Source organism: Bos grunniens, chromosome 11, assembly GCF_055505025.1.
Source record: "Bos grunniens cultivar Pamir isolate PY7600 chromosome 11, Bosgru_T2T1.0, whole genome shotgun sequence".
Taxonomy (NCBI): Eukaryota; Metazoa; Chordata; class Mammalia; order Artiodactyla; family Bovidae; genus Bos; species Bos grunniens.
Genome location: NC_141175.1, coordinates 80,882,273 through 80,907,968, shown reverse-complemented (window position 1 = coordinate 80,907,968; position 25,696 = coordinate 80,882,273). Strand labels below are relative to the sequence as shown.

The 25,696-nt window shown below is 37.7% G+C and overlaps 1 protein-coding gene across 8 annotated transcripts in view; it reads left to right on the top strand.

The window, feature by feature from the left end:
- CAMKMT (calmodulin-lysine N-methyltransferase) overlaps positions 1-25,696 on the top strand; it is a 427,573-nt gene that overhangs the window by 85,007 nt on the left and 316,870 nt on the right. The window contains exon 4 of one of the 8 annotated variants that reach the window (XM_086327185.1): positions 19,652-20,107. The exons of the other annotated variants lie outside the window; for them this stretch is intronic. Within the exon in view, the coding sequence (XP_086183311.1) occupies positions 19,652-19,845 (194 nt within the window). The 3' untranslated portion in view covers positions 19,846-20,107. Of the gene's footprint in view, positions 1-19,651; positions 20,108-25,696 lie in introns of those variants that run through there. 8 annotated transcript variants of the gene reach the window in all.

The following is a 25,696-nucleotide window of genomic DNA, read 5'->3' as shown; positions in this document are numbered from 1 at the left end:
TGTCTGGTGAGCTTCTGGAGCAGAGGTTGTTTTTATTTTCTTACCATCTAGCACAGACCTAGACTTCTCATCGGTGCTTGACTGAAAGAATAAATGAATGAATAAAACATCCCACCCCACTGTTTGAAACATGCTTCAGTTCTTCCAGCTGCCGTTTCCTTTGTGCTGCTTTTCTTTATCCTCTTCCCTGTCACACGTTCTTCTGTTCTACCTGGTAGATTTTAGAGCTTATGAAATATGTGTTTAAAGATTTAAAATATAGTGCCTTGAACTCCTTAGAGGAAAAGTCTATGAATAAATAATTAGACTCATTTCACATCAAAATCTAAAGTGTGAAAAACTGTTCGCTATCATTTGGTGCTTTATTCACTTGTATGGTAATCTAATGGCACATCCATTGTTATCACTGAACTACACTGAAATATTTTACTCTTGGGGCTTTTTCATCTGACAAAAGGAGGCTTTTTGAAAATGAAAAAGCATAGTTCCTGTCCCTGGTATGCTAAGGGGCAATTTATTAGTTTTGCAACGCATGGGTTAAAATTACCATGTTTTATAGTGAACATTACCTGAGGAAATTGCTATTAATATCATGGCAGCATGTATGTATATAGGTCCTGTCATCTTTGGGGTATGTAAATCAGGAATGTTGCTGAAGAACTACTTAGCATTTTCTTGGGGGTGAAGTGCTTAGTTTTGGAATTTAATTGTAGGTTTTACATTTAAGCTGTTCAGTATTACTCTTATAAAGGTTCTATAAATTTCTTGCTTTGTAGTTTAACAGGTTTAGTCACTACAGTTGAAAGGCATCATCCTCATAATGAAGCCAGAAAAGAATAAAGGTTGATCATGCAGGGCTGGCTGGCTGTGACATTGAACAATAGAGCTTGACTTCTTCATGTCTGTTAAATTAGACTATGGGGTGTGCTTATCTTGCTGCAATGATATTGAATTGTAACAAGAAAATGTTATGTTGTGCAGCTCTGCAGAGGGGGTTGTGCATCTCTTTTCGCTTTGCATGTATGGGGAAAGCTTTAAAATACTAGTGAAGCTGCCTTGTGAGCCTAAAGTCTAATGGCACAGACTGGGCAGAATACTGAGGTAAAAATAAAAAATTGCAAAGGTTTTTAAGTATCCTGTAAAGTTTTATCCATTGAGGTCTTTTTTAAAAGACTGAGGGCAGCTCAGAAAGCATATGCTAGAAAAATTCGATTTTGAAGAGGTCTTTGAAGAAGACAAATAATACAGCCTGAAAGAAAAGTAAGAGGATATTATGTTACATTGGTGACAGATTTATTCTAAACTTTTTTACATGTGATGTCATACAGTTCAACTCAGTTCTCTAAATATTAATGAAATACCTTCTGGGTTTCTAACACTGTGTTGGATACCATGAAAGTGAAAGTGAGAGTGCAGTCGCTCACTGTGTCCAGCTCTTTGCGACCCCGTGGACGGTAGCCCACCAGGCTCCTCCATCCATGGGATTCTCCAGGCAAGAATACTGGAGTGGGTTGCCATTTCTTTCTCCAGGGGATCTTCCTGACCCAGGGACCGAACCCAGGTCTCTCGCATTGCAGGCAGATGCTTTAACCTCTGACCCAGCTTCCCTGGATACCATAGGAGGTTTTGAAAAAGTGTGTGATTCAATCATACCCTGATGAATTTAGTATCTTTGAGGAGACAAAAATTAAATCGATGAAATAACTTAGAATTGTCGGATGTATGAATGACAGTATTGTAAGCTGTCAAGATCGTTTAAAATTTTGATTCTGTTATTATATGTATCATTCCCAGATGTGTCACATGAGCATTTGATAGGCATCCCTTTTATGTCATAAGTCACTGTTAAAAATATGGAAGAGTCAAGGGCAAGGTTAGGAGCAAAAAAGAGTCTCTGACACTTCCCACGCTTATTCTTTGCAAATGTTTGTTGTCGTCTCTTAAACATTGCATTATTCTCTAAACATGTTTGAAGCACCCAGTTAATAATCTGTTACAGAATTTTATCATGAATGTTAAGCTACTTTTCAAGTTTTTATATATAGTTATTTAACTCTTCAAAAAAATCACAATAGCATTTCTATAGTTCTGTTTGCTATTTCTCTCCCATTTGTCATAATTCTTTAGTGGATTCCAGAGAGGACTACAAGTAGAAGTTTTAAATTTAGTCAGCATGGTGGAATATAGATTGCTCTGTCTGTAGATTCAAACCTTCTTAAAGCAGCTTCTAGGTCCCCTATTATTTCCTTACTTATGGTAGCCTGCATTTTCTTATTTATGCTGTTTATCTTTCTCTTCCTCTCTGAAGACCATTTTTCTTCCTAAAGAAGATTGGATTGAAGTACAAGGTGAGAATTGAAGTAGCCGTATTTGATGTCCATTTCCTCTTCCTTCTTCCTTAATAACAGAAACAGAACTCAAGTTTTGTTTTGGGCAAGAGTGCTCAGTAAAAATACTTATCTGTACACCCTTAGGGCTTGTGGGTAGCCTTTTGATAATTCTGGCCAATGAAATGTAGGGAGAAGTTGCTGAATGGAGTGTGTTACTTAGCTGGTGTGTGTGTGTGCACGTGTGCACGCTCAGTTGCTTCAGTCATGTCTGACTCTTTGCAACCCCCATCGACTGTAGCCTGCCAGGCTCCTCTGTCCATGGAATTTTCCAGGCAAGGATATTAGAGCTACTTGCCATTTCCTACTCCAGGGGACCTTCCTGACCAAGGATTAAATCTGCATCTCATGCCTCCTGCATTGGCAGGCAGATTCTTTACCATGGAGCCACCTGGGAAGCCCATTAGTTAGCTGATACTGCATAACAAATATCCCAAAGCTTAATGGTTTAAAAAACTGATAAATGTGTATTGTCGCACAATTTTGGTGGTCAGCAACTCAAGAAAGCTGATTTTATTCTCTGTGTGATTTGGCTTAGGATCTCATGAAGTTGCAGTCAAGGAATCTGTGGGCCTGTGGTCATCTATGAAGATTTAGCTTGGAGGAACTTTTAACCATTATGTTTTATTGCTTAATAATAGTAGTAATAGTAAAATATCACCTACCCTAGGAAAGTAACTCTGAAATGTATTGAACACTATTATAGGCCAAATGCTATTGTGAATTTCAAAATGTTGATTAGAATTAAGTCACTATTTATAGTCCCATTCATTGATTTCTCTACTTTTGAAGTATTGCTGCTACTGCTGCTAAGTCACTTCAGTCGTGTCCGACTCTGTGTGACCCCATAGACGGCGGCCCACCAGGCTCCCCGTCCCTGGGATTCTCCAGGCAAGAACACTGGAGTGGGTTGCCATTTCCTTCTCCGATGCATGAAAGTGAAAAGTGAAAGTGAAGTTGCTCAGTCATGTCTGATTCTTAGTGACCCCGTGGACTGCAGCCTACCAGGCTCTTCCTTCCATGGGATTTTCCAGGCAAGAGTACTGGAGTGGGGTGCCATTGCCTTCTCCGAAGTATTAGAATACTTTAAATCCGCTCTTGTTCCTATAACTTGCGTTCTTTTCTTGAATTTTCATTTTCTCTCTTGAGAAAGACGTCCTTCTCCAACTGACCAAATAACCATTGCATACTCTCACAGTTTAACTCAAAATAAATAAACAAAAAATAGTACAAGATAATACAAAATTAAGTGCTAACTTATCATCCAAAGTCAAATGTTCCAAACAAGGGCTAGGTATGTTAGGAATGTGAAAGAGGAAAGTGAAAAGTTGGCTTAAAACTCAACATTCAGAAAACTAAGATCATGGCGTCTGGTCCTATTGTTGTAGGAAGGAGGACCCTTTCCAGGGCCCGAAACTGGGCTCTTGTCTAACACTCAGAAATCAATTGTCCAAGGAGACACATGTGCTGACAAAGCAAGAGATTTTATAGGGAAAGGGCACCCGGGTGGAGAGCAGCAGGCTAAGGGAACCCAGGAGAACAGCTCTGTCACATGGCTCGAAGTCTCAGGTTTCATGGTGATGGGATTAGTTTCCGGGTTGTCTTTAGTCAATCATTCTGACTCAGAGTCCTTCCTGGTGGGGCACACCTTGTTCAGCCAAGATGGATGCCAGAGAGAAGGATTCTGGGAGGTGGTCGGACAGGTGGTGTCTCCTTTTGACCTTTCCCGAACTTTTCTGGTTGGTGGAGGCTTATTAGTTCCCTGTTCCTTACCCAGACCTCCTATCGTAGAACAACTCATGCAAATGGTTACTATTGTGCCTGGCCAGGATGGGTGGTTTCAATCAGTGTGCTTCCCTTAACACTATCGCTTCATGGCAAATAGATGGGGAAACAGTGGAAACAGTGACAGACTTTATTTTTTTGGGCTCCAAAATCACTGCGGATGGTGACTCCAGCCATGAAATTAAAAGACGCTTGCTCCTTGGAAGAAAAGTTATGACCAACCTAGACAGCATATTAAAATGCAGACACATTACTTTGCCAACAACGATTCATCTAGTCAAAGCAATGGGTTTTCCAATAGTCATGTATGGGTGTGAGAGTTGGACCATAAAGAAAGCTGAGCACCGAAGAATTGATGCTTTTGAACTGTGGTGTTGGAGAAGACTCTTGAGAGTCCCTTGGACAGCAAGGAGATCCAATCAGTCCATCCTACAGGAGATCAGTCCTGCATATTCATTGGAAGGACTGATACCGAAGCTAAAACTTCAATACTTTGGCCACCTGATGCGAAGAACTGACTCATTGGAAAAGACCCTGATGCTGGGAAAATTGAAGGTGGGAGGAGAAGGGGACAACAGAGGATGAGATGGTTAGATGGCATCACCGACTCAAAGGACGTGAGTTTGAGTAAACTCTGGGAGTTGGTGATGGACAGGGAGGCCTGGTGTGCTACAGTCCATGGGGTTGCAAAGAGTCAGATACGACTGAGCAAGTGAACTGAACTGAACTGATGTTAGGAAAGAGAAATATCAATAATGGCTAGAAACCTGGAAAGACATGTCATTTTGTGAAGAGGAGTACTAATTGAAATATGACTAACCCCAAAGCAAGAGGTACTTGGATGATGATAAATAAACTAAAGAAAGAATGGACAACAATGTCCATTGTTGTATGTAGCTTTGAGACAAGAAATTGTTTCATTTCAGTTCAGTTGCTCAGTCGTGTCCGACTCTTTGTGACCCCATGAATTGCAGCACTCCAGGCCTCCCTGTCCATCACCAACTCCCGGAGTTCACCCAAACTCATGTGCATCATTCAGCCATCTCATCCTATGTCGTCCCCTTCTCCTCCTGCCCCCAATCCCTCCCAGCATCAGAGTCTTTTCCAGTGAGTCAACTCTTCGCATGAGGTGGCCAAAGTATTGAAGTTTCAGCTTTAGCATCATTCCTTCCAAAGAACACTCATGACTGATGTCCTTTAGGATGGACTGGTTGGATGTCCTTGCAGTCCAAGGGACTCTCAAGAGTCTTCTCCAACACCACAGTTCAAAAACATCAATTCTTCGCCACTCAGCTTTCTTCACAGTCCAACTTTCACATCCATACTTGACCACTGGAAAAACCATAGCCTTGACTAGACTGACCTTTGTTGGCAAAGTAATGTCTCTGCTTTTGAATATGCTATCTAGGTTGGTCATAACTTTCCTTCCAAGGAGTAAGCGTCTTTTAATTTCATGGCTGCAATCACCATCTGCAGTGATTTTGGAGCCCCCCAAAATAAAGTCTGACACTGTTTCCACTGTTTCCCTATCTGTTTGCCATGAAGTGATGGGACTGGATGCCATGATCTTTGTCTTCTGAATGTTGAGCTTTAAGCCAACTTTTTCACTCTCCACTTTCACTTTCATCAAGAGGCTTTTTAGTTCCTCTTCACTTTCTGCCATAAGGGTGGTGTCATCTGCATATCTGATGTTATTGATATTTCTCCCGGCGATCTTGATTCCGCCTTGTGCTTCTTCCAGCCCAGCGTTTCTCATGATGTACTCTGCATGTAAGTTAAATAAGCAGGGTGACAGTATACAGCCTTGATGTACTCCTTTCCTATTTGGAACCAGTCTGTTGTTCCATGTCCAGTTCTAACAGTTGCTTCCTGACCTGCATACAGATTTCTCAAGAGGCAGGTCAGGTGGTCTGGTATTCCCATCTCTTTTAGAATTTTCCACAGTTTATGTGATCCACACAGTCAAAGGCTTTGGCATAGTCAATAAAGCAGAAATAGATGTTTTTCTGGAACTCTCTTGGTTTTTTGATGATCCAGCAGATGTTGGCAATTTGATCTCTGGTTCCTCTGCCTTTTCTAAAACCAGCTTGAACATCAGGAAGTTCACGGTTCATGCACTGCTAAAGCCTGGCTTCATGGTTCACGTACTGCTGAAGCCTCGCTTAGAGAATTTTGAGCATTACTTTACTAGCGTGTGAGATGAGTGCAATTGTGTGGTAGTTTGAGCATTCTTTGGCATTGCCTTTCTTTGGGATTGGAATGAAAACTGACCTTTTCCAGTCGTGTGGCCATTGCTGAGTTTTCTAAATTTGCTGGCATATTGAGTGCAGCACTTTCACAGTATCATCTTTCAGGATTTGAAATAGCTCAACTGGAATTCCATCATCTCCACTAGCTTTGTTCGTAGTGATGCTTCCTAAGGCCCACTTGACTTCACATTCCAGGATGCCTGGCTCTAGGTGAGTGATCACCCCATCGTGATTATCTTGGTAGTAAAGATCTTTTTTGTACAGTTCTTCTGTGTATCCTTTCCACCTCTTCTTAATATCTTCTGCTTCTGTTAGGTCCATACCATTTCTGTCCTTTATCAAGCCCATCTTTGCATGAAATGTTCCCTTGGTATCTCTAATTTTTTTGAAGAGATCTCTAGTCTTTCCCATTCTATTGTTTTCCTCTATTTCTTTGCATTGATCGCTGAGGAAGGCTTTCTTATCTCTCCTTGCTATTCTTGGGAACTCTGCATTCAAATGGATATATCTTTCCTTTTTTCCTTTGCTTTTCACTTCTCTTCTTTCACAGCTATTTGTAAGGCCTCCCCAGACAGCCATTTTGCTTTTTTGCATTTCTTTTCCATGGGGATGGTCTTGATCCCTGTCTCCTGTACAATGTCACGAACCTCATTCCATAGTTCATCAGGCACTCTATCAGATCTAGTCCTTTAAATGTATTTCTCACTTCCAGTGTATAATCATAAGGAATCTGATTTAGGTCATACCTGATTGGTCTAGTGGTTTTCCCCACTTTCTTCAATTTAAGTCTGAATTTGGTTTCCCTGGTGGCTCAGAGGTTAAAGCGTCTGCCTACAATGTGGGAGACCCAGGTTCGATCCCCAGGTTGGGAAGATCCCCTGGAGAAGGAAATGGTAACCCACTCCAGTACTCTTGCCTGGAGAATCCCATGGATGGAGAAGCCTGGTAGGCTACAGTCCATGGGGTCGCAAAGAGTCGGACAGGACTGAGCGACTTCACTTTCACTTTTGGCAATAAGGAGTTCATGATATGAGCTGAAATTGTTTGGTGAATTACAAATAAGAACTATGAACTGTGAGTACATATAGACTTCTCTTCCTCTCAGCAGTATTTCTCCCGTATATACAAATAGGTAAACCTGTAAGGAAATGGCAACCCACTCCAGTGTTCTTGCCTGGAAAACCCCAGGGATGGGGAAGCCTGGTGGGCTGCCGTCTATGGGGTCGCACAGAGTCAGACACGACTGAAGCGACTTAGCAGCAGCAGCAGCAGCAAACCTATAAAGGTACTAAAGAGGCTGCCAAGTATAGCATCTAACTAGCATTATAGCAAGGATTGGGGATGATGTGAGGCATCCATAACAGGATGTGAAACAGCATCTGATGTCGACTGACATTAAGTAGCTCATTCCTCAGCGCACCTTTTCTTTGCTTGGTGATTGAAAAAGTCTAAAGCAACCTTCTTAGGATCCTAATCTCATGGGAGGTGATGTTTATTGGAGGAGACAAGGTCTTGATAATATGATTCATCAAAAGTTGGTCTTGTGTTTGATTTGAAAATATTTGGTGAGGTAAAATTCTTAGTTGAAAAGTTGCAGGATCTGTGTCCAGTCAACAAAAGTTTATAGAATGTTTATTATGTGTCAGGTTCTGTTGTGTTGATTACTCTTTCTAGGAGTCTCCTTGACTTGGTCTTTCCCTCATGTTCTCAACCATTTCAGTGACCTAAGTTCAAACCCAGTGGCTTTCTTCTACTTGTCTTCTGCCACTTGTATCCAATGTGCTGCCATGGGCTGGTGATACCAAATGCTTACACCTTGGTCCAGATCAAGGCCTTTCATCAATCACAGTCTTTGCTCTGCTGTTTGATACTCTGCATTATAACCACAAGGAATTATGGCCACACCTGTGTCTTTACCTTCATTGTCATACATAGCGATGATTTCCACATCTGGGCTTTTGTTCATTCTTTTTCCACTTTGGCATTTGTGAAAGCAGTCTTTTCCTAGTTACCTAGGTGTCCTTTTCCTAATGTTATATCCTGAAAAGTGAAAAATTTTGGTGTATTGAACCATTTAAGACAAGGGTAGATAATTTTTATCTTTTTAAATTTTGTATTTTTATTCACTGCGTGTTAACCCATCTAGATATTACTTTGTTGTAGAAACATAGACCTCAGAATTGGAAAAAACCTTAGAACTTAGAGTACAGCTTCCTTCCTTAGTTTTCAGATAAGGAAACCTGAGATTCAGAATGGTTAAGAGGTTTGGCTTAGGGCATTTGAGTAATAAGTAGGAAGAGTAAGATTAAAACCCACATTTTATAACTCATCGAGTGTGCTTTGTACTAGAAAAATTAATCCCTTTAATTCTTCTCTTATTTTATGTATCTTATTTTATAATACCCAAAATGTGAGCTGTACTTCTACTTCTCCACCCATATTCATAATATCAGTGCCATGCAGTAGTTTTGGATAAATAAGCTTGGAAGTGATTTAATTGTCATATAGATATATGTGAATATATCGGTCATAATAGGATAGGTCACATTCAATAACAGACAACCCACGCTCCTAACTTCAGTGGCTTACAACACCAAAGTTTCTTTCATGTTACATGTTTATCTTGGGTTTATTATGGCTTTGTTCCATGTTGTCTTCAATCTAGGACCCAGGATGATGAAGCAAATCTGAAACCAACTGTAGGAGACAAAGTGAAATATGTACCTACTGGGTCTCACCAGGGAAATTTACATGACAAAGTTTGTTGCCAATAGGGAGGAAAAGCATAATCATTCTGCAGGTAGGGGCAGCAAATAATTTTGAAAAATAAATATCTACTGTGACCTGGAGTAATGAGTAACATACATTTCAGTTTAGGGCACACACACTATCAGTGGTCCCTGCATGGTCACTTTGTCTTTTTGTTTGTATTTGTTTGTTTTAATGTATTCTTATAAAATGCATACTGTTGTTTTGGGATATGTATTCTGAATTTCTGTAATGGGTAATATATGAAGATTATATTCTGTTTCTTGATTTTTTTCATTCAACATTATATTAATATTGCAAGATTTATCCACATTGCTGCATGTTTATCCAGTTTGTTGCATCTGGTGAATACACAGTATTTCATAAACATCCACCACACTTTGCTTGTCCACTCCCCTAGATTGCCTTTAATTCTCCACTTCAGTAAATGATGCCATGAGAGAGTTTCTTTGAACTATATACTCAGGATAGGATGTATAATTAAGTATTGCTGTGTCAGTATTTTCACTAACTTTTCAGAACCATGAATTCTTGATGTTACTGCTGCTGCTAAGTCGCTTCAGTCGTGTCCAACTCTGTGTGATCCCATAGATGGAAGCCAACCAGGCTCTCCCGTCCCTGGGATTCTCCAGGCAAGAACACTGGAGTGGGTTTCCATTTCCTTCTCCAATGCATGAAGGTGAAAAGTGAAAATGAAGTCGCTCAGTCGTGTCCGACTCTTAGCGACCCCACGGACTGCAGCCTAGCAGGCTCCTCTGTCCATGGGATTTTCCAGGCAAGGGTAGTGAGTGGGGTGCCATTGCCTTCTCTGCTTGATGTTACTAGAGTTTAGCAACTTTATATCTTAGAAATCAGTGTTATTCTGTAAGTCAATCAAGTGCATCCATCTGAGAATGCACATATAACTAATGTGACTTGTAATTCACATCTGTAAAGAGATTTATCACTAATGTTGATCTATAAGCATGTGTTACAAACTGTTGTTCTCAGGCATTGTTTTATATTGACATAAAACCCAGCCATAAATGGATACACAAGATGTAGTGTACTTTTCAGCTGTGAAAAAGTAGTAACTTACTGATACATGCTACAGTGCAACAAACCTGAAAAACATTATCCTGAGTGTAAGAAACTAATCACAATATCCCACATATTTTATTATACCATTTATATGGACTATCCAGAACAGGCAAATCCATCGAGACAGAAAGTAGATTAACAGTTGCCTCTGGCAGAGAACTAGGAAGTGAGTGCCGAATGTTACGGAGTTTCTTTTGGGGGGATGAAACTGTTCTAAAATTGCTCATGGTGATGGTTGCACAACTCTATTAATATATGCAAAACCATTGAGGTGTACACTTTAAATGGGTGAACTTTTATAGCATGTAAATTATACTTTAATAATTTTTTTTTTTTTTTAAAAAGAGCCAAACACGTCAATTGGATCATTTTCCAAGAAGCAGATTGGAAATGAGTTCAGTGAGACCCCTTAGTTTCCTTCTTGCTTTGTGTGAAGAGTAGAGGAACTTTTTCTCCTCCTGTGGGAACCTGAAGGGAAAGAATCAGGACAGTTGTATCCCTGAGCTCCAACCTCAAGTGGTTAGAAAATAAACCCAGGCATGCTATCGATACTTAAACTAACAATCTCTGAGCTGATATACCTTCCACCCCTGATCTTTTGTTTAACTGTTTCCAGTTATGTTCAGGACAGTTTCACTTATGACCCACCACTGGTTCTCTTCTCCAGTGCTGAATTTCCGCTCTACCTTCAGTTTTTATATCTCAATATTTAGAAAACTTAGCACATCTTTTCTCTTTTCTCATTTCTAGATCCAATTTTTTATCACGTTGTCTTAAAATAATTTTCAAAATAGGCCTCCTTTTATTCATAGGGCTTGACCCTGCCTCAAAGGAGAGAATTTTCAAAATTTTAGTGAAGAGAATTGTCAGATTTGTGCTGATTATAATGGTTTAAAAACAGCAAGGAAATTGTTTCTTTCAACAGAATTTACAAATATCTGATGTAACACTTTTGTGAATAAAACTGGAGAAAGTTCTGATTTTCACTTTGTTTTTCATATGTCATCTGATAGTCACCATAACATTTGTGTTTGTCAAATCTGATAGTTTTTAAGTAAAGTATCAAAATCCTTGATAACTCAGAGGTGCTCAAGTGACTTGAATGCTTCAGCTTGAGATGGGTCAGCTTTCGGGGTCAAGTTGTGAAGAGAAAGCCATCACACACACTTCATCAACACCGTGGAATGAGAGGCCAGTGCATTTACTGAGCAGTGGATTTCCAGTGAGCATATAAACTAATTGGTGGATGAACATGCCCCAGGAGCAATGATTTTAAGGTCATAGCAGGCTCAGTGAATAATGCTGACTTACACTGCATCTCACTGATAGCTGATCTTACCAATGAGCAGTTTAGAGGCATTCAAGCCTGAACTCTCTTCCATGTGCCTTGAATGGCATGTCAGCGGTCACTGTTTTTGACATCCTTTATATTTGTCCAGTCAGCTCTAAATCTTTAGGTTGGGCTTCAGAGTACTCAGGAAAGAAAAGAGAAGCAATTATTTTCAGTCATTGAGTTTTGGAGATCTTAGCGTTAATTATGCCAAACACTGTTGGTTCATCAACAAATAAAAATGTTAAAAGGCGGTATGAAGCATTCCAAACTTGCTTAGTTGTAGTTTATAGTGATTAGGAATATCTTGTATACACTAACATATTTTTAGATACACTTTTACCCATGCATACTCATGTATGGTTTCGAAAACATATGTTCAAGTTAAAGCTATTTTCAACTTTAGAGGATAAATAGTGAAATGTTTATTCACTTTTAATTAGCATATACTTTTTTATCATTTGGAAAAGGGAGAATAAAAAGTACAATTCACTTTTTTGTGTGTGGAGCCCAGAATAATTTGGGGTATGTAAAATATTTCAATAAAACAAAATCACAAAGGTCTAGCTACAGTAATAATAAAAAAATTACTTTAAATAGTGGGCTTTGATTTGAGGAGTTTTCTCCCATTTAATTTATAAATGATTATTTGAGCATTAAAAATGTTCTTTACCTATTGTATTTCAATCCCTGTGCTCTCTGACCTGTTTTGCAGGAAGTACCCAATCAAAGGATTTGAGGAAGCAGTACTGAACATTCTTTGCAAGTGTTCATCTGAGAAAATGAAAGTTAGAGATTAAGCTGGTTTCTTGCTAGTGACTCAAGTTTTAAAACTTACTGCCCATTTAAATAAAATAAGTGAAAAACAGAAAGAATGTAAATTCCTTGCATCTCCAGGAGTCTTACATGTGTTCATGAAAAAATATTTTTGTTGTAGCCAAAGAAGCACATTTAGTTCCTAGAGAGAGTACCATGACTGGTATTCTTTTGTTGAAATAGAGATTTGAAATAGAATAGTTGTTTTTCATAACATACCTGTTATTATATTAGATATAGTGTTGAATTAGAATAGTTTTAGTTTCTGATTAATGAAACTAATGATTAGAAAAAGCATTACCCTAATTCTCATTTTGTAACTCAAAAACAAAAGATTTTTGTTTCTTGGAGGTCCTTATTCTTTCCAAGTGATAGAATATGTTCTACTGGTGCTGTCGTATCTTGCTTTTTATATTAAAATATAATAATGTCAAAATCTAACACCGAATTAATTTAGATTCAGCTGTCTCTACTAAGACAAAACAAAATCATAGTTAAAATGGAAATGGTCATTTGTGAAACTGTAGCTGCAGTCAAAAGCAGTAACTGTTATCCTTACAGGTTCATTATTCAGTAAAGCATTATACTCTTTTTGCTATTCTTCATTTAATTTATTCCAATGAAATATGTTTATCTTTTATTAAAATTTTCTGTTTCACATGGACACATATATAATTAAAACATTACACAAAATATAATGGTAGCATCTAGATGGTGGGTATGTGGGTCTTCCCTGTAAAATTCTTTCACATTTGCTTTGAAATTTCTCATGATAAAAGTTTTGGGAAAGGCTTTCTATTTTGACTGAATGTCATGGCCAAACAGCCAGAAAAATTTTAATTTTGAAAAAAATATGAACTTTAGTTTTTCTTTTAAACAAAGCAATGCAGATAGAATATAATTTATGATTGTAATAACACATATTTAGTCAGTTAACAAAGCACAAAGCCGATTCTTAACTATAAATCTGTTCACTGTATGCCATTTGTATTTGGTTGGTGATTGAAAAAGCTAATTTGAGCATTTTTAATTGAATCAAGGCAGTTGCATCAAACGTAGATTTTTAGCTGGAATCTCTTTCCATATTTTTAAAGGGACTATGATGAGATAAAGTATTTGGAGAGTCTTAGGAATAAGATGTAGATGTGTATGAGGACCTGAGTTAGTTTAATATAGAATAAATTTTCTTCCCAGTTTTTTCCAACGTATCTTGGAGTGTAAAGAGCATTGTTAAATCATGTTTATTAAGCTTTTAACTAGGCTTAGTGCTAATTATCTCAGATCTTAGAATATTTTGTTCTTAAAGTAAGTAAATACTTTAAAAAAGTAAGGTGCATCTTTTGGGTGTTTTCCTTTTTGTTTTCATTCAGTGGTTTGCCACACGTACGCCTGACACGTTGGTAATTCATAGAAGCAATGCTGAGATGTAGTGTATGTATTGTATATGCCCGCCCCACCCCTTTTATTTTAACACACTTAAAAAAAGTTTGCTACTGTTACTGACCTGCAATCTTTTTCCAGCAGACTTGCCTTACAAAGTTTAATCTTGCCGAAACACTGAAGTTTATTTTACCTTCACCAACAGTGGAGTCTATGAGTTTGCAAGTCATTATGCCTTTTATTTTCCACATAGGAATCTAGAGATGATTTTTTTTTTAAGTAAAATTTATTTTTAATGTCATGAGTATTCTCTCTTCTCGTGAGACTCATCTAGTAGCTTCTGTTTACCAATGAAAATAGACTTGTGAAAAAAACAAACCATTAACCTGGTCCTTGCATTCATTAGATGTATTTACAAGTCATCTGTGATTAGTTTAGTTACCATCTCTTTGATATCCTGAAGCTGTTATTGCATGCTTTTGGGGTTGTGATATCATGCTGTGGAAGAATGGTTCAGCTGTGGGGTTTATGGGCTTTTTTATAGTTGTTCACAATATCCTGTACTAAATTATATGGTGAATTATTATACATTAGCTAGTTACAAAGATGTTTAATTGATTTGCTATGCTAAAATGTCAAAGACTATATGCTGCAGGAATGATGCTTCCAGTTAACAACCTATCATGTATTCATGGAGACGACAATGCTTGCTCACATATTGGCAATATTATCTAATTTGGTGTGCCCTGTGTTGTAATTCAATAATCTAGTATTAAAAATAGATATGACTATAGGGAGTAAAACCACATACAAACCCATCAACACACATGTGCAGGCTTATTTATGCTCATGTATATATTCAATGAGTTTTTTGTCTTACCTGCTATTAATGCTTGTACTAGTGAGTCATAAATGGAAAATATGTATTAGCTTTAAGGTAAAATAAAATACATTTTGATTTAGTTCAAGTGAACCATCTCATTTAAAATTAGCCCAGGGGTCTTGTAAAGAATGCAAGCAATCTAAACATAATAATGCACATTGCCCAATTGCTTCTGTGTATGATACAGGTTCAGTGCTGTAGTGCTTTGACAGCCCATTACTGAATGTAATGAACAGCTATTTTTAAACAGAAGAAATTCAGGTTGACAGCTTGGCAATGAAATTCAGCTAGTGGGATAATTTTTGTCATCTTTAGTATAGAGAATGGATTCATTTTGGTTTAAGGAAATTTGTATCATGTAGTTTATAGAGCACACATTTTTATTAAAAGATAATTCTGTTGTCCAATTTAGGGGGCAGATGTTACTGTTAGAGTATAGAATTCACTTTTAATGCATCTTTTAATGAATTGCTGATACATCATCTCTAGAACCTAGGTGTAATATAAAATTTCCTTTTTTTTCTTTCCTGCCATGGGTGAAATAGTCAGCCTAGTAAGATGACTGAAAGAGTGCCTATAAAAGGTGGTTTTCAGTGCTGCTTTTTAGTTTTTTAGGGTTTAAAAGAAGTAGCTTTTTAGAAATAAGGAAGTCTTTGGAAATGGACATAAGGCTTGAGGCAGTGTTGTCTTAATGGAAGTAAAACTTAGAATAGCATGGAGGAAAAGAAGGATAATATCTGGCTGACTGTATATTTTAGAGAAATTCTTTTACCAAGGATAAGGGGATGGTAACATCTGGTTTTGACAACTCTTAAAAAGTTGGAGAGGATTGCTCTTCAATTCTTAAATAAAATAGGTGTATTTTAAACTCAGACCATAAAATATAAGCGGGTAAGTGACTAAATTACTTCGTCTTTTCCTGTTTAGACCAAAATTTGTCTGAGAAATTTAATTGCCTTTTTTTTTTTTTAAGTGCAGCTAATTATCAGGGATTTTCAAATAGAAATCTTAGGTTCAACATTGAAGACTTGTATTAAATGTAGCTTGGAAAAAAAATACAAACAACGAAGTAGCAATACATTATTCAGTGGATTTGGGGTGAATTAAATAAGTAAATTGAACCCTTGACCTAAAATGGGCCAATCATGTTTCTGGCCCAGTCAATAAAAGAACCTTAGTCTATAGCAGTGGTGGAAATTTTAAAAAATTTGTCAGAGTCATCCCTTCCAAATATATTCCCAGAGACCTCCGTTCATGAGTCTTCCTCACTCTTCCATGCTTCCGGGGACTCCTTGCTGTGCTTGTTGTATTGTTATGTCTGCAAGGGGGTAGCGCCTGAGTGCTGTCTTTGCTTAGGGACTATGCGTTAAATTTTGAACATAAAGCAAGTCATCTTTAATAGCCAGTAGATTTTCTATTCCTGATCTATTTTCTCTTATTTTACTCATCTCTTGAAAACCATAAGGGGCCCAAATATAATATAGCAATGAAACTGTGTAGAAGTCAATCATTTTTGGAGAGGCTTTCCTGTTAGGTCACTGCTGTATTCTTTGGAATTGTATTATATCAGTGAATCAAAAGTATTTCTTGACATGAAAGAATTGGTGAACCTCAGTAAACATTTAAACCCAGAGAGGATATTGTTCATTCAGCAGAATCTAGCTTATTTCTTAGCAACAGTGCTATTAGTTTATATCCTCAACTTTCGGCTCTTGATTTTGTTGTGAAGTGACCCCCTTGAAGTCTTAGTTTACCCATTCATAGAGAACATGTATGAGGCAGAAGGGCATTATCGTATCAGCCCTGCTTCTTACTGGCATCATGGGATGCTAGCTCAAGTGTCTGAAAGGATATTTTCACTTTCTCGATCGCAGAAAATTTTCAAAAGGCACACAGGTACACAGGTGTTGAGTTAATAAAACAGTTTATTCCATTTAGTGTTATTGTTCATGGGGAGGAAACCATTGGCAAAGTGAAAACAGGGCCAGTGATACTAAAACCAAACCTGGATATACATTGTTTAGAAGAAGGTAACTTTGAAGATAAATAGGATGAAAAGTCAATTGTAATTCCAATAAATGCTTTCTATATTATCTTGCTTCATTTTCCATCTATTCACCATTTAAACTATTTTCAGGTCTAGGCAGTGCAGGAAAAGGAGAAGAAATTGTGTACTCATAGAGGACTTGAGGAAAATAGGATATGGCAGTGGTTTGCAAGATACTGAGAGGGTTTCCAACCCAATTATCATCCATTGCAACTGAAAGAATTTAATGGGATGTGGTCCAATGAAACAAACCCGTTGAAACGTTCTTGTAGTAAACTCAAAGTGTCTTTTTTTCCCCCTTCTTTTCTTTTTTTGGCCACACTGTGCAGCATGTGGAATTCTAGTACCCCAGCCAGGGATTGAACTGACACCCTCTGCATTGAAAGACAAAGTCTTAACCATTGGGCACCCAGGGACGTCCAGACTTAAGTACCCTGAGAATGAATATTGCGTGACTGTTAAGAAACCTGTCTGGAGCCCGACAGCCTGGGCTTGAGCGTCATCACTTAACTAACTGTCTAACTTTGACCAAGTTATTTAACTACTTTATGCCACGGTTTCCTTAAGATGATAAAAAAGAAATCCAGCTTCCAGGTTTACTGTAAGAATCAAGTGAGTTAAACGTTTAAAGTTCTTAGAACAATGCTTGACATTTAGAAAGCGCTTAATGCGTGAAATCTATTGTTGTTTCAGGATTCATTTTCTACTTATACTTACATTTTAATAATTTTTAAAAATAATCTCAGAATGTTATAGCTGGAATGCTCCTTGTTAAAGACCTGAGTCTTTAATTAAAGGTTAAAGTTATCAGGAATCCTAAGTTTGGGAAAAGCAAAGTCAAAGTAAGAACTCAGTTTATTTTGACTAATATTTATCAACTGCAAATATTGAGCATGGGGTGAAATTTATAAAATGTTGAAATTATGGCTTCTATCAGCCAGTTCAGTTTAGTCACTCAGTAATGTCCGACTCCTTGCGACCCCATGGACTGCAGCACAGCAGGCTTCCCTGTCCATCACCAACTCCCAGAGATGGCTCAAACTCGTGTCCATCAAGTCAGTGATGCCATCCAATCATCTGATCCTCTGTTGTCCCCTTCTCCTCCTGCCTTCAATCTTTCCCAGCATCAGGGTCTTTTCCAATGAGTCAGTTCTTTGCATCAGGTGGCCAAAGTATTGGAACTTCAGCTTCAGTATCAGTCCTTCCAATGAATATTCAGAACTGATTTCCTTTAGGATGGACTGGTTGGATCTCCTTGCAGTCCAAGGGACTCTCAAGAGTCTTCTCCAACACCGCAGTTCAAAAGCATCAGTTCTTCAGTGCTCAGCTTTCTTTATAGTTCAACTCTCACGTCCATACATGACTACTGGAAAAATCATAGCTTTGACTAGACGGACCTTTGTTGGCAAAGTAATGTGTCTGCATTTTAATATGCTATCTAGGTTGGTCATAGCTTTTCTTCCAAGGAGCAAGTGTCTTTTAATTTCATGGCTGGAGTCACCATCTGCAGTGATTTTGGAGCCCAAGAAAATAAAGTCTCTCACTGTTTCCATTGTTTCCCCATCTATTTAGCATGAAGTGATGAGACTGAATGCCGTGATCTTCGTTTTTTGAATGTTGAGTTTTAAGCCAGCTTTTTCACTCTCCTCTTTCACTTTCATCAAGAGGCTCTGTAATTCTTCTTTGCTTTCTGCCATAAGGGTGGTGTCATCTGCGTATCTGAGGTTACTTCTGTCCTTCTAGTAAACTCCTTGAGAATAGAGGACATGCTATATTCTGCCTATCTTTTTAACCTAAATTGTGCCTTGTATTATTCAAATAGTTGTTCAGTGAAAGATCAATTCTAGTATATTGCTATTAATAGTACATATTAGACACTTGATAAATATAACTTGAATAAAAGGATATGTGACTCTGTGTGCTTGTGAAAGTAAGTGTTCACTATTTTTACTACCATTGGAGAACTTAAATTACAATAGAAGAGTTTTAGGTTAGATGTAATAAGAAGCACCCTAACTATAGGGTTGGGGAACCATCTAGTCCTTTACTAAGAGAAATAACAGAATCTATGTAAATTATAAAAAGTAGATTACGAGTTGATATTTAACTATTTATTGTAGGAGAATATTTAGATCTTTCTTGAGAGACCATCAAGCCCTCTTACCCTCTAATTCTCAAATTTATTAAAATTTGCTTCATCTTTGTTATGAAAGAAGAAACAAAAAGACCTTAGAATGAAAAGATTTAACTGTAACAAACTTTACCTTTTCCATATGTCATTTCTTTTAGAGGAAACCAACTAGAGGAAAGTGGAAGAAATTACCACCAATAACTCCCCTCCCCACCTTTTAAAGTGGTAAATATACCTGGGGAGAAGGGCCTCATAAGAAAAAATAGTTTGGCGAGGCAGCCTACCTTCCTTGTCTTCATGATCTTAACTACAATTGGAGCTGAAATCCTCAAACTAAATATTTGTCTTTTCCTTCTTCTCTGAGAGATCAGTAATCAGTTATCCTATTTTTCTATTTTGATACTCCTCTTTCTCCAGCCCAAGTGTGTTTTATACAAAACTAGTGTCTGGGATACTATCTGTAACTCATTCAAGCAAGTTTCTATGCTGTATTGTTAGAATAAATTCTTTTTAAAATACTTAGTGAAATACAGAATTCATAAGAATTATTGCTTTAGGTTGCAGCTACAGTGATACTGATCAACATTCATCATAAAGACAGTTGAATGTGACTATGTATTTATGTTTGTATGTATGTACATTTTGAGTAGATAGTATACTCATATGATTCAAAGTTCAAAATGTACAAAAGAGTATGAACTATGAAAGGTCTCCTTCCCATCCCTGGCCTTTGTTAACTCAGTTCCTCTCCCTAGAGGCAACCACAATTACTAGTTTCTTTTGTATCCTTCCAGGGTCATTTTCTCGGGCTTTCCCGATGGCTCAGATGGTAAAGAATCTGCCTGCTATGGGGGAGACCTGGGTTCAATCCCTGGGTCAGGAAGATCCCCTGGAGAAGGGAATGGCAACGCACTCAGTATTCTTGCCTGGAAAATTCCATGGAGAGCGGAGCCCGGCAGGCTACATTCCATGGAAGAGTTGGACATGATTGAGCAACTAAGCACAGCACAGAGTCATTTTCTACACACAAACAAAAAATAGCATATTAGCTGTATTTTTATATACTTAAAAATGGAGATGACTGTCCTTTTGTAAATTTATCACTTTCTGAAAAGCCAGTAGATGAAAACCAAAGAAGGCCAAGAGCTTCTTCGGCGAGTATCAACTTGCCTTAGGTCATATGTCTTAAAAGTGCCTGGTGTGTAAGACTACTTGAAAAGAGATAAATAAAGAGAGAAACCAAAGATGGATCACATGGCCTCAGTCTCTTTGGAAACGAACTGCACACCTCAAGATTTTCTTGAAAGCATAGAGCAGCATGCACAAGGGGTATAATGAGTGTGCCCAGTTTTGGAGTCAGATTTATCTGACTTTGGAGACTAGAATGAGGACCTAGTAACTTTGTGACCTTTAGCCAGTGCCAGAGTCACCTCCTGACACTGTAAATTGGGAGGAATCAAACTAATTACTCCCTTGTGGTGCATTTCAGAGGATTAAATGAGAAAATGTAAGAGAAATAATGTTTGACACAAAGTAAATACTCAATAAATATTAGCTTCATTCTTTACCAATCCATTTAAGACTAAAAGGTTACTTTCAGTGGATTGTGTGTCTAGTCTTAACTCTGTTTCTCATTTTAAAATAGCATTTAGAAAGAAATTTTTGATGATTGATCTTCCCTGGTGGCTCAAATGGTAAAGAATCTGCCTGCAATGCAGGAGACCCGAGTTTGATCCTTGGGTTAGGAAGATCCCCTGGAGAAGGAAATAGCAACCCACTCTAGTATTCTTGCCTGGAGAATTCCACAGACAGAGGAGTCTGGTGGGCTACAGTCCATGGGGTCACAAAAAGTTGGACTTGACTGAATGACTTTCACTTTCACTTTAGATGATCATTTTGCATGTATTAGAATTTTTTTTTAACCCAAGAACCAACCTTTATATAGTGCTTTAACAGTTTACAAACTTTAACTTCCTGTTCTCTTCTTAATGCCTCTTGAGAAATCTGTATGCAGGTCAGGAAGCAACAGTTAGAACTGGACATGGAACAACAGGCTGGTTCCAAATAGGAAAAGGAGTACGTCAAGGCTGTATATTGTCACCCTGCTTATTTAACTTATATGCAGAATACATCATGAGAAACGCTGGACTGGGAGAAACACAAGCTGAAATCAAGATTGCCAGGAAAAATATCAATAACCTCAGATATGCAGATGACACCACCCTTATGGCAGAAAGTGAAGAGGAACTCAAAATCTTCTTGATGAAAGTGAAAGTAGAGAGTGAAAAAGTTGGCTTAAAGCTCAACATTCAGAAAACTAAGATCATGGCATCTGGTCCCATCACTTCATGGGAAATAGATGGGGAAACAGTGGAAACAGTGTCAGGCTTTATTTTTCTGGGCTCCAAAATCACTGCAGATGGTGACTGCAGCCATGAAATTAAAAGACGCTTACTCCTTGGAAGAAAAGTTATGACCAACCTAGATAGCATATTCAAAAGCAGAGACATTACTTTGCCAACAAAGATCCTTCTAGTCAAGGCTATGGTTTTTCCAGTGGTCATGTATGGATGTGAGAGTTGGACTGTGAAGAAGGCTGAGTGCTGAAGAATTGATGCTTTTGAATTGTGGTGTTGGAGAAGACTCTTGAGAGTCCCTCGGACTGCAAGGAGATCCAACCAGTCCATTCTAAAGGAGATCAGCCCTGGGATTTCTTTGGAAGGAATGATGCTAAAGCTGAAACTCCAGTACTTTGGCCACCTCATGTGAAGAGTTGACTCATTGGAAAAGACTCTGATGCTGGGAGGGATTGGGGGCAGGAGGAGAAGGGGACAACAGAGGATGAGATGGCTGGATGGCATCACTGACTCGATGGACATGAGTCTGAGTGAACTCCAGGAGTTGGTGATGGACAGGGAGGCCTGGCGTGCTGTGATTCATGGGGTCACAAAGAGTCCGACACGACTGAGCCACTGAACTGAACTGAACTGAAAGGAGATGAGAGAAATTGATAAAGGGAGATTACATATGAAGACAATGTAACAATATCTCTATTGTTACAATGTAAATATCTCTAACAATATTTAATAGATTAAATTATTTAAAATATTTTCTTCCTTTTCACCCTAATAGTAGTAGTACAATGTTTCCAAAGGCTGCAGCGATAGACATGAAGAGCCAGCTACATGGGATACAAGACTCAGATTAGGTTTTAACTTCCCAAGTACAACAGCAAGACAAATAATGAGGCAAAAATATCACTGAATTTTAAGTGACAGTTAAGTGAATTGAAAATTCATCCAACTTTTGGAATTTTAATAACACTAACTGGGATCTGAGCTAGACACCTCACCTTTGTAGTCCTTGCTAAGCTGCTGCTGCTAAGTCACTTCAGTCATGTCCGACTCTGTGCCACCCCTTAGACGGCAGCCCACCAGGCCACCCTGTCCCTGGGATTCTCCAGGCAAGAACACTGGAATGGGTTGCCATTTCCTTCTCCAATGCATGAAAGTGAAAAGTGAAAGTGAAGTCGCTCAGTCATCTCCGACTCTTAGCGACCCCATGGACTGCAGCCCACCAGGCTCCTCCATCCATGGGATTTTCCAGGCAAGAGTACTGGAGTGGGGTGCCATTGCCTTCTCCATTGTAGTCCTTAGATTACTTCTAAATTAAAAAAAAAAAAAAAAAAAGAATAGTACTCTTTTCCTATTCTCTCAGAATTACACCTGTAAGTACTATGTAAATTTATAAAAAATAGTTTTGAAGACCAGCTTTACAATTTCAGTGATTATTGTATATTCAAAACAGCTACAGAAGTACTTTATTTTCATTTTAAAGATTTACAATTAAAGTGATTTTATGTATACCTCAAATGTCTGATTATATACAAACCCATTACAGGGTTTATGCACACATTAAATCCTTTCTTACTATGGGTTTTTTTACACATTAAATGCCTAGTTGTTACAGATTGTTGTTTTTCTTGTTATAGTTAAATGTAATACTTCCCTAGTGATGAAATGTATTATTATTAGGAACATTTATTTTTGTGTGTGTCCAGTATTTTATAAGAGAAAGTATTTAAACAGCAAAGACATAGCTGTTATGAAATTTACTTATTTTTTTATAAATAGCTTTCAGCAGAAATCAGAGCAGTGCTTTAAAATTACAGTTAAAAAAATCATTTAATCATCACACTCCTTGTTGGCTAATAGGGTCCTAGGTGATTTCCCCCCCACTGCAATAGGGCATTCTTGATCTGCTCATTAAGTGGTCCTAAGAGTCCTAGTATATTTTATGTTAGCAAGCCTCGATAGCAAAGTGCTGAAAGTTCAGGGGGCATTTGTCTCCTTTCTCACAAATTCATTTAAGTACCAGTCTTGCTGGAGCTTTAACCGGGGCAGACAACCATACAAATGACTTGAGATAAAATGAAAATAATGGACTGAGCTGGGTTCTGGGGATGGTAGTTATGCTGAACACACATCAATAAGCTTCGAGTGTTATTCTATGCTAATGCAAGCCTGATGGATCAGCTTTCTCTTTTAGCCTGGAGGACCATTAAGCTCTGGAAGCTGGGTCAAACTGATAGAGTCTGCAAATACAGCCCATCGGTTAGCAGCAGTAGTTAACTGACTGTGATTCCTAACGTGTGAAACTAACATTGCTTAAAAACCCTCTATGATCAGTACATAGATCAGAAAGAAGATAATAGATTCTGTTTTAATTTGCATAATCAAAGCTTCTCATTTTTCCACCTATAGATAACATAAGAGAGGAAAAAAAAAAAAAAACAGCTGTGACTACTTCCATTATGTTGTTAATCTTGAATCACAGCAAATAATTTCCATAAAAATGTAAATAACTTGTTTCAAAAGAAAAGAGCATAATTGAAAGATTTTCTGTGTTATTTCTTTGGAATTAAACAGTAGGCACAGTTATGCGGGTTTGGTAATGAGGATCTTGGGGCTCGGAAAAGTAAAAAGTTTTGAAAAAAATTGTGAGTCTTTTTAGTGATTTGGTTCAAACACTAAATCTTGCTGCCTGTGGTAAGTCAGATTTCTTTTAACGCATGAGCTTTGAAATAATAGATGTAAATTAATATTATAACCAAAATGACAAGAGCTTGAACATTTTATTTTTCTAAAAGAAGAGAGAACGATCTAGTTTGTTTACAGCAGAAATTAAAATGAACAACAGGAAATTAAAATATAAAGAATGGAGAAACGCTTTACTTTTATGGAGCACAAATGCTGAGAAGACTCTGGTATTATAGGAAAGAGGATCTACTTACACCACTCTTTAATCCTCTTACTCCTTACTTTTTGAGTCTAAATATACTACAACTGTGGAGAACAGTCCTGTTTTTGACTAATAATTATTTTAATATATAATATGTTAAGTTCTATAGTTTTCACTTGAGGATGTTGGCTTTGCAGACTTACCAAAAACATTTAGTTCAAATTCTTATGAAGTCGACATTTTTGTGAAATAAGAACTCTTTTTGTTTATTCATTTTAAAAAACATCTATTTCGGGCATTGTCTTATACACTGGTAGTATGGTTGTCCTCTTGGAACTTTGTTTTTCTTTAAATAGGGACAAAAATAGCAAACAAGTAGACAAAGACGTGATGTCAGAGGGTTCTTTTCTATCTGGAACTTTTCTATCTGGGAGTCTATTTTGACCATGTTTCTGTCAGATAGACTCAGATATCAAATACAATGCTGTTTTTTCAACCCAAGATTTCTAGACTGCTTCAAAATTTTTCGAAACTAAAGAAAATAAGTATATTTTTGGTAAAGAAGAATTAAGTGCTTTTGTGTACCTTGTAATCCAGACTGACACCTCTATGAAGAATTTATTGAAATTCTTTGTGTATGACTTTTTCCCCCTGGAGTGCTTAAGCATTTTACTCACTTGTTAATTTATTTTGAAAACTCTAAGAGGAGATATTATTATTATCCCTAGGTGAGGAAGTTGAAGCAAAGAATGTTAAATAACTTGCCATAAGTTGTATAGCTGGTAAACGGGGTGAAGAGGGATTAACCTACATAGGTTGGCTCCAGAGTCAACGTTCTGAATCACTATTAGTCTGTGCCAATGCGAAGAAATTTTTTTAGCTGAGGATATGTTGCTGTATGAAAATGCTAGTTCTTGGAGAGCAGGAAATGTTTCTGTTTTGTTGCAAACTCTCTTCTTGCACTTAGCACTGAACCTGGGCTATAGAGGGTGCCCAATAAATGTTGGTTGAATGAATGAATGTAAATGAGTATTGTATGTTTATACCCAAAATAATATTCCATATCAAATTCTTTTAAAATTTTATTTTACTGCATACAGTTTTCTGGTGCCATAAGTATATGCCTGGAGTGTATAATCCAGCACTAGTTAGAATGACTTTGTGACCATTTACTATTGATGAGTTAAGGATGGAGCCAAAAGTCCTTGGTCTTGCTCATTTCCATACCCTGTCTACCCTAGGTATGTGGGATTTCTCAGTGGATTATATCAAAATGAGCTCATATTGTATCCTTGTATAATAGTTTCTACCCCTATGTTCTAAAAGTGTTACTCATTCTCAGTATATGAGCACTTTCCTTCTGAAAATGATATTACTAATACATAGAATGTAATCTGGCTTCCAGAATATTTCAAATGAGATAGAGCAGCAGAGACTTCCATATCTCCATGTCCTATTCTGTTTCCTTTCCCCTGCCTGTGTTTGCGGAGGAGCCAATAACATTATTTTGTAAGTATTAAATTGATACATGGTTGAGTGAAGGGAGGGTTTCTCCTATTTCATGGTTTCTTTTAGAAACAAAAATAAAACATAAACAG